We start from the raw sequence: 9,535 nt of genomic DNA, 5'->3' as shown, positions 1-9,535 counted from the left end.
TCCTGTCCAAATAAAGGGAATAAAAACCCCCAAAAATATAACTTTAAAAAACAACAACATTGGGAATAAAAAAGTACTGGAAGTTGTCATGTTTCCATCACTGCCAATGGAAGCTGGAGCAGATGAATGAATGCCAATATATTTCCCGCGGAAGACAAAAGCCAGATGTTAGTGGGGTTTTCGTCTAGTAGGAAAGGGGCTTTAGTGTCTAGAAGAGCAAGAACTCCTGGTAATCTCAAGACTGCTCAGATTTTGCTGGGTTTTTGTGTCTGTATGGGGGTCCCGACCTCCAGGGTTGGAACCACTGACCACAAACCACTGATTCAAGTCTTTTCTTTTTCTTCCAATCACCGTTTTTTTTCTTTTGAGCCCTCCTTCCTGTGAATGCACTCATCTGTTACAGTAACCGTGTCTGAGCAATGTTTGCAGTTCCTCCATCACGAAAGCTAAAATAAGACCAACACTCAGGGTAAAACCACTGTTTTGTTAACTTTTATTCACATATATATTATATATATATATATATATATATATATACATATATATATATATATATATATATATATATATACTCATGTGTTTGACTGCCACTGTTAAAAAGTGTGACTCATCACATTATCACCTGTAAGCATAAATAATAACTTTTTTTTCTCTCTTGAAACCTGGGAAATAAACCAACTGAAAACAGTAATGGGTCATTTTCAGCACCATTGAATAGTACATTCTCTGTATTGCATCAGGATATAAAAATATACAGATATAGTTGTTTCTTTTTCTTCTTCAAAACATTCTTTCCATGTTGTTCAATGGCATGAAACAAGAGAGGAAGAAAAGACCTCATACCGACGATGAGGATTGTTACCGTTACTGTCGTCTACATTATTAATCCTTTGCAGATTCTTACAGGACTGTCCGTTCTTCCATTCACAGCACTTTTAAAACATCAGTAGCAGCCACACGTGGGAGAAACAAATTCATCAAAACACAAGTTTAAGGGTCGTCCTCTGAAACATGTAATGCTCACAGTGCCACCGGCTTCCCAACCACCGTAGGAGAAAGAAAGAGAGTGAAGAAGATGCTAACAGACATGGGAGTGTTGCAGTGCAGTGGAAGGGAAGCTAACGAACACCAAGCAGGCCGGTGGACTGCAAGCGCTAGTCCTGTTAAAGTCACATTCTAAGCACGATTAATCCACGGTCCTCTGTGGCGGTGCTGATGATGATGCTCATTCTGCTGCTGGGGTTAACAACCCCCCAAAAAAACATAAAAAAAAAACAATATAAATTCAAAGCAGAAAAAAGGTTAAAATTGCTAAAAGTGAGTTTTAATGGTTTGAGGCAAACAAGAGTCGAAGAAAAAGAAGCGAAGGCGCGGTCAGGATGACAGTTCGGTTTGCAGTGCATAGAGAGGGACAGATTCACCGGTTGGTCGGTCAGATGGGATTATTGCCCTGTGTCAGCCTTGCATACACACACACACACAACACACACCACCACACACACACACACACACACACACACACACACACACACACACACACACACACACACAGTATACATCTCCACCCAGAATGACCAAGACACGAGAGTAAAGACAGAGAGAGGGAGAAAGCAGGGCTGGTTGATCAGGTTCTATGTGGTTTCCAGTGTTCCTTATTTCAGCTCTCTCTGTGGAGTGAGGCAGCCTTCTTTGTGTGTGTGTGTGTGTGTGTGTGTGTGTGTGTGAGATAAGTCCAAATATAAGTCCGAAATGGGCCTGGCTCCACCAACACTTTTATTTTCCATCTATCTGTCCGTCATTCAGAGTGGTGCTGTGGCCCACCGTCCGACAAAAGGCTTCACATCCGCGAGGAGGAAACCAGCTCGTAGAACAATACGTAGGCGTCGCTGCTGCGCACTTGGCTGGAGGACATTGGCGTTACTCTTGAAAGAAAGAGAGGGGAGAAAGGTTGCAGTGTGAGAAACAGGAGTTATGGCCAAGACAAAAAAAAACATTGTTTAGGTTTAAGTTTTTTGACACCAGGGTTCCCATCATCCTTTTGTGTGATACAGGTACTACAACAGGTATTATAATGTTGTCATGGGAGCCAGTCGGCATGCCCCAAACCCATGTATATGAATTCTACACAATCAATGTATACTACATCCTAATATATGTAATATTTCAACAGAGAGTAAAAAATGTAATTTTCCCCCTGGGGATCAATACAGTATATCGTCGTCATCTTCTAATTATCAGTATACTGTTTCAGTATATGGAAACGAATATATATTTAATACATTTTATAATAACATACATGACACTACATGTGACGTTAGACATCAATCATACCGCAACCTTGGAATATCACTGCAAATTAAAATTCTTTCTTAAACTGTAATACTACTATTACTACACCTTTATAAATGATACATGTATTTTGTAGCAGAGGGAATATCTTTATTTTTTATAACATATATAACTCCATTTCAATGGAGAAGCAATATTACTGCACCTCAAATTTAGAAATCTGTGACATTTGTTTACTTAAATGCAGATGCAAACAAATACTACTACTAATAATAATAGTAAAAAATAAGAAAATTAACAATAACACACATATATAGTATAATGATAGAGAAATGAAATGAATGAATCTATATAATAATAATTTGACAAGAGAAGACAGGACTTTAGAGTTGAAACGTTGCTAGTGTCCATTCTTTCTAAGACAGACTTCTATATTGTGTAGAATTTGCCTACACTGCCTCTAGTGGCCTGTCTAATTCTCTCTAATGACAGATGCTATATAAGATCCCCCAGACACAGAGTAGAGGTTGGTAGGTATGTTTCTTTCCATTTTAATAAAAGAAAATGTCTTGCTAAAGGTGTCGCAGAAGCTATTACATCCTTGAGAGAGTCATTAGGAAAGAGATCCTGCCAGAAAACACCAAATAAAGCTGTAATGGCAAGAGGTTCAAATGGAATCCCTAATATTTCAGAAAAACATTTGAAAAGCGATTGCCAGACATTTGTCATGTGAGGATGTGACTGGCGTTTACATCGACCACATGCGGGATCAAATTTAACTAATAACTTTTTTTTCTCTCACTTAAAACCTGGGAAAAAAGCAACTGAAAACATTGATGGGTCATTTTCAGCATTTCTGCATAATCCATTCTCTGTGTTGCATCATGAGATTAGAAAATACAGAATTACTCATTTGATGTCACACCAATGAGCGCCTGGATTGCTTTTGATAGTGAAGAAAAAAGTCTAAATTTAGTGATTATGAGGCAAGATTTGGAGTTTTAAGAAGCCCCTATTTTCACATGATATTCGGAGCTGCTGCTCCGTGCCCCCCGCGACTGACGCACCCACACACACATAAACACACACAATCACACACGGTGGATGCAGGAAAAAACGCAGATGAGATGTACAGGTATATATATGTGTGTGTGTGTATATATATATATATATATATATGGTTCAGCAAGAATGAGGGGCCGCAGGGACCAACTGGACGCTCACGAGGAAGCTGAGATAAAGCTCCACCTTCTGACACCATTCCTCCTGTTAATGCTCTGCTGCTGTCTCGCTCACTGTAGTTTGACGGGGTTATCTTTTGAACCGCAGTGTGGTCATGGTAACTTATAACAAACTGTAATATAATATTATAAATCATGTTTCCCTTGCCAATGTAACTAATGTGTAATAATAAGAGCTCTGCCAGACATATTCCCCTACGTTAAATGTATCCTATAATTAAATTTACGAGTAATAATTTAATGAAAAAAATTAAAATGTTTCATTTATTGTTTACATTACTGTATGTGTTTGTATGGACAGCTGCCATTGGTGACATTTACTAGCAACATTTTAATAATGTTTATACAACTTTATATGGCTTTGTAATAAATCATACTGCTGTATAATTTGTTGCTGTGGCCGCATTTTCTGAAATCAACTTAGAAACGTGCTTTTTAATTACCAACACAATCCCAATGAAAAGCCCTCTAAGCTATGCTTTACTACTGTGTATTGGTATAATGAAGGCAGCTGGTCCATCTAGATATTAGCATTAATCAAGTCTCAATTTAGAAAAAAGGTAGTACATTTTGTGTTATATTACTCAGATTTCAGTTGAGTTTTAAATGGTTATCCATGCCCTTACATGTGTTTCTCTACATATATTTGGTGACTTTGCATCATGAAGTAAAATACATTAATAAACCGATGATGATGGGTGCATTGACCTACCTGGAGTCATTAAATGTGTACCATTCTCCCGAGTTGGGATTGCGACAGTAGGCTGTGTAGTGACCGCCCATAGTGGTGCCTGAGTGGTTGGACACTGCATACAGGTTGTACACTGCATTTACTAAAACAAGACAGAAGCAAAAACAAACGTCAAACCTGCAGTTACTCGTTCTTTGTTTAACACCCAAACCGTTCAAAGTTTCTCAAGCATTATTATTATTATTATGTTTATTTGCACTGCTGCACTATGTATTTGATTATTGATTTGATGTCAACTGGGATGAGAGAAAATCAAATATTTTGTATATTCTACGAAATTATATTATTGTCAAAGTAGAGGAAAGACCTTGGAACATCAACACTGACATTAAGGCAAACTACAATACTTTACTACTTTCATCTAGAGTTCATCTTCATTATCCAAAGCTTTGTAAAACAGACCTGGATCTTAGAACCAGTACTTACTGCTGTTTTCGGAGGCAAATTCCCGCAGGTCAAGATCCTTCATGGGGAAGTTAACAAAGGTGGACAGTTTGCTGGTTCTGCGTGCTTCAGAGAAGCGTTTCAGGTCTGGACAGGAGGGGGAGTCAAGAAACAACTGCTCTCTATGTACCTTTTAATACATTCAGCCAACACTTTGAACAACTGTGTACAAGGTTTGTTAGTCCTCAGATATCTTCACTCATCCCACTGCTACTTCAAAATGCAATCAATCAACATCTGTTCATTGGTGGGTATGAGTGCTCACTACAGTCAGGTAGACTTCACTGGCCGTCAAACACATGGCAGAGTTTCCTGACTGTACCAGAGTGCTTTACATGGTCAAAGCAGCAGGTCAAAGGAGCCACCGTACAAACAGTCACCCCCCTCCTTTTATTCTACATGGATCTGTATGTGATTTGAAATTGCCACAATTTATATTACACATTTTTAATTACTTATAGCTCTGACCAATGTAATGGTGATTACACATTCTTATAAACAAATGTAAAATATTAATGACTCTCTGGTATATCAGTAATTCGTGAAATGCAATTAACTACTGTGTACTCCAGTGTTGCCTTAATCCATACGCACTATCCCACTGACACATTCATGTGCTCTCCTAGCTATAGGCTCACTGCATATGTTGAATATAACACATCAGTATCAGAAACTAATGTCGAGAGGAAAAGGATACGCAGCACTAAGATCTTGGGGAACTTCTGTAGTGTGAACTTCTTAGTGCATCTCCTCCTGGCTTTACACCTGTAACACGTCTGTGGAGAAGAAACACAGTTTGTTCACTCGCTGTTTACGAACACACCATTTGAATCCAGTAAAATATGAAGCACACAGACCTAAATCTACACAACTCTACAATTATATGGATATAGCTACTTGTTGACGTTTACTGTACACCTCTAAAGCGGAACTGAGTGTTAAACCAAAATAAAGACAGACTGTTTAAACATACATGTGTGTACATAATGCAAAGCAGAGAAGTAACACATAGAAATTGTCAAATTATTTTGCAAGGTGGAAGAAGTACTCAGATCTTTTACTTAAAGGAATACTTCATCCTCAACATTTGTATATCAATTACTCACTGAGTGTCCTTACTACTCCTATTTCTATTACTTCCACCGGGGCAGGCGCACTACTCATCCAGACTCACACAGACGAAAAGCGGCCATCCGGAAGCTTCGTCTGAGAAGCATTAAGCACACAACTGGATAAATGAGACATGGAATATACTGCACAAGTTGTGTGTGAGTTTGTAAACAGATGTTTTGCTGTTGTCTAACGCAGTCCACTATTACTTCAATGCATCAAGACTTTTCTGTTTTTTTTTAAATCTGTTCCCCGTGGAAACATGGGACAAAAACGTTTTCTTGCGGCACACTCAGTAAGTAATCGATATACAAATTATCATTTTGAGCATTCCTTTAAGTAAAAAAAGCAATACCACATTGTAGAAATACTATTACAAGCAAAAGTACTTCATTCTAAACTTTACTGCAGTAAGAGTAAAAAGGTATTAGCATCAAAATATACTTAAAGTACCAAAAGTAAAAGTAGTAGGAATGCAGAAGGACCCAATTCAGAATCATGTTTATTATATTACTGTATTATAATTATTGAGGCATTAATATGTACATTACTTTAATGCTGCAGCAGGTCAAGGTGGGACTGATTCTAACCTCTTTAATACTAAAATTGTACTGAAGTACAGTACTTGAGTAAATGTACTTAGGTAGCTTCCACCACAGAGGAAGGATGGACCTTCTGTTGGTTCTTACCGGCTTCTCGTCCCCGTCGAGAACGTCTTCTTTGGTGAAGAGCCGCATGCAATCCATCAGACTCACCTCACCATAGCCCTTCTGGGCACAAACATAGATGCATTCACATTAGCATGCACGTCAGCAACCACACACACACACACACACACACACACACACACACACACACACACACACACACACACACACACACACACACACACACACACACACACACACACACACACAAAGCACAAACAGAGACAGGGAGGAAACCAAAATGCTCATGTTTAGCGCTGTAGGTAGACATTCCTTAATGCTGCAAATCATCATGACAATATTAAGTACATGTTTACAAAACCACACAGAAAGAAAGTCACTTCTGCGCCACTGATTGTGCTGACATGTGGGTCTGTTCACCTTCTGGGACTATTGTTATGTAAGGCTTACCAACCTCCACCTGTCTATGTTACATTTTTATGTGTGTGTGTGTGTGTGTCTGTGTGTGTGTGTGTGTGTGTTTGTGTGTGTGTGCGCGTGTGCGTGTGCGTGTGTTTCCTAACCTTTGCGATAGGTAGCGAGAGATCCCAAAAGGGGTCAAAGACAGTGGAGCAGAAACCACAGTGGCTGCAGGTTAGAGAGCTCTTCAGCTGTCCGACAAACACGTCTGGAGAAGCGGAATAGACGACATGAAAAAAAAACATGCAGCTGCTCACAGCATCAACACATTTGGCAAGGAAAATATTAAGAAAAGATATCTGTTGCTACAGTATTCTGTTTTTCTTTATGCTGATCATTTTAATGTCATCTTTGTGTAACCTAACCTGTGGATGCCATGCCATGTCCATCCATACTAGACACAAGTTTGATATGTAAAGCAAATATCTTGGTATATTTTTACTTACCGACTATTTTACTGTCTTCTCTCTCTAGATATTTACTCCACATCTTCTTCCCTTTCTCTTCATCCCTGAACATGGTGCACAGATAAGATATTAGACTGTTAGAATACTGACGGAGAAGATGACCCAGACAGGCAGAGACATTCTGCTCATAACACTCAACTGTTCTGATTGAGTAAAAGGGTTGATAATGTAATGGGTCATATCAGAAAACAGTCACTATTTAGGGACCTGACTTACTTTATTATAAGTGGCAGAATATAGGAATAATGGACAAAAAAGGACACTTTTCAAAAACACTTTCTACCCTGACACATTTTCAAACTAGAAATAAATATGTATTAGAGTTGCTTTTAATATTTAGGCAGAGTGGACCTGTTTTGAAGCTAATACTGAACTCTGACCCTTAAAAAACAGTTGTGGTTAGATAAGTGATAATTATATCCCAAAACAATTGGAGCATTAAGCTCATCTGTGCCCCAGAGAGGCAACAACTCAACACAGGAGGTGAAACTGTAGCACACAGCCTTAAATTAAAGCTTAATGAAGAAGCCCTAATGATTCATGTTGTCTATGTTAACATACAGTATGCTATACATAACGTATACAAGGCTTCAAAGATGTGTCTAACTTTACTCCTCGGTGTCTTTCGCCGCACCCCAAAAAATGTCTAATTTCCAGTTCCCCAGCAATGCCGGTAACACGAAAAAGTTCCCCCAGTTCCCTGTGTCACTGCAGGTATACACACTGTCTGTGTGTTAGACAACTTACGGCAGGTGGTCAAAGTCCTCTACTGTGCCTCTCGGCCTGACAGTGACCCTGTTGACTTCGTTGTGCAGGCCGTCCAGGAGGAAACGCAGGAACTCCTGAGCATCCTGTTGGCTGCAAGACATAGAAACAGTCAGTCCGGAGTAGAAATATCAGCTGATGTTACTGTAGTTATAACAATAATAATAATAATACATTTTATTTATAACGCACTGTATATTTAAGCAAATCTCAAAGTGCTACATAGAAATGCTAGGGAGAAAGAAATATTAAAATAAAACTAGAGAAAACAACAACAAAAGGACAAGGAAAAGGGTAAGAAATCAGCCAAAAGCTCTGCTGAAAAAGGGGGTCTTAAGGCCGCGTTTAAAAGCATCTAAAGTCTGTGGTGTCCTCAGGTTGTCAGGGAGAGCATTCCACAGCCTGGGAGCAGCTGGGCTAGAGATATACAGACTTTTACTCTTGCAATCATATTATCATCAGACAGAGGCAACGCTAAGTGCTCCTAATAGATGTACAACAGCTTATAAAGGTTAGAGTGAAGAGTGTAACAAAGCTTACTTGTATCCCACAAATCTGGGAGCATATCGCTGGATCTGAGTTTTGAATTCAGACGGGCTGACTGCCTCACTGCTGCATGACGTCCACATGGTCTGTATCAGCTTGGCGAATTCTACCAGAACAGAAACACTCAAGTTAGTCACACACTGGGATGTAAAATGCACTTGGCTTCTACTAACAACGTATTCAGGTTGATGGTGAACTGAAGGTACAACTTTTTTTTTTCTCTGTGAGATTTTGTACATTTAAAAAAAAAAAAACATTGTCAGTGCCTTTCCAGGCCTACAAAAGAAGAACCAGTTTGCCTGTTCTTCTGAAAGATGCAAATCTAATCCAGAGGTGAAGAGGAAATGAGAATGAAATGTTACTTTTGAGCAGCTGTGAAAAGTGTTTGTACTGGACTCTAGGGGGCCTGTGTGGCACGTCTCTCACCTTCCATGAGGGCTGTGTTGGTACGGCTGTTGTTGTTAAGGTCTCTGCGGTGTGAATTGTGCAGGCAGTAGTCTCGCAGGCTGTGTGTGTTGCTGAGACACTGCAGGATACTGTTCATGAAACACTGAAATAAAAAAAATAAAACATCACAAAGGTTTGAGTCCCATACAGATAAAATAACACCAAGTTCCATTCATTGATGATTCTTATTTGCTGGAAAGAAAATCCTTGCAATGACTTAAAATAAACAATGTAAATATCATTTTTTTAATGTACAGGATTAACAAACTTCTGGCAAATTAGAGATTTGCTCAGCAAGTCAGTCTGGCCAAGAGCCCATTCAAGCCTATTTCCGATTTTTTCACATCG

At 39.1% G+C, this 9,535-nt stretch overlaps 1 protein-coding gene across 6 annotated transcripts in view; it reads right to left on the bottom strand.

The window, feature by feature from the left end:
• Positions 1-695: 695 nt before the first annotated feature.
• usp2a (ubiquitin specific peptidase 2a) overlaps positions 696-9,535 on the bottom strand; it is a 43,061-nt gene continuing 34,221 nt past the window's right edge. For 3 of the 6 annotated variants that reach the window (XM_032506996.1, XM_032506988.1, XM_032507011.1), the window contains 10 exons: positions 9,167-9,290; positions 8,735-8,846; positions 8,177-8,287; positions 7,409-7,473; positions 7,067-7,170; positions 6,525-6,605; positions 5,423-5,501; positions 4,708-4,812; positions 4,243-4,363; positions 696-1,922 (listed from right to left, as the gene is read on the bottom strand). In XM_032506996.1, the coding sequence (XP_032362887.1) occupies positions 1,838-1,922; positions 4,243-4,363; positions 4,708-4,812; positions 5,423-5,501; positions 6,525-6,605; positions 7,067-7,170; positions 7,409-7,473; positions 8,177-8,287; positions 8,735-8,846; positions 9,167-9,290 (987 nt within the window). In that variant the 3' untranslated portion in view covers positions 696-1,837. The remainder of the gene's footprint in view (positions 1,923-4,242; positions 4,364-4,707; positions 4,813-5,422; positions 5,502-6,524; positions 6,606-7,066; positions 7,171-7,408; positions 7,474-8,176; positions 8,288-8,734; positions 8,847-9,166; positions 9,291-9,535) is intronic. The other 3 variants (XM_032507004.1, XM_032507013.1, XM_032507009.1) reach the window with 2 other exon arrangements.

Source organism: Etheostoma spectabile, chromosome 3 (assembly GCF_008692095.1).
Source record: "Etheostoma spectabile isolate EspeVRDwgs_2016 chromosome 3, UIUC_Espe_1.0, whole genome shotgun sequence".
Classification (NCBI taxonomy): domain Eukaryota; kingdom Metazoa; phylum Chordata; class Actinopteri; order Perciformes; family Percidae; genus Etheostoma; species Etheostoma spectabile.
The sequence above is the reverse complement of the archived record's forward strand: the minus strand, read 5'-3'. Positions and strand labels throughout refer to the sequence as shown.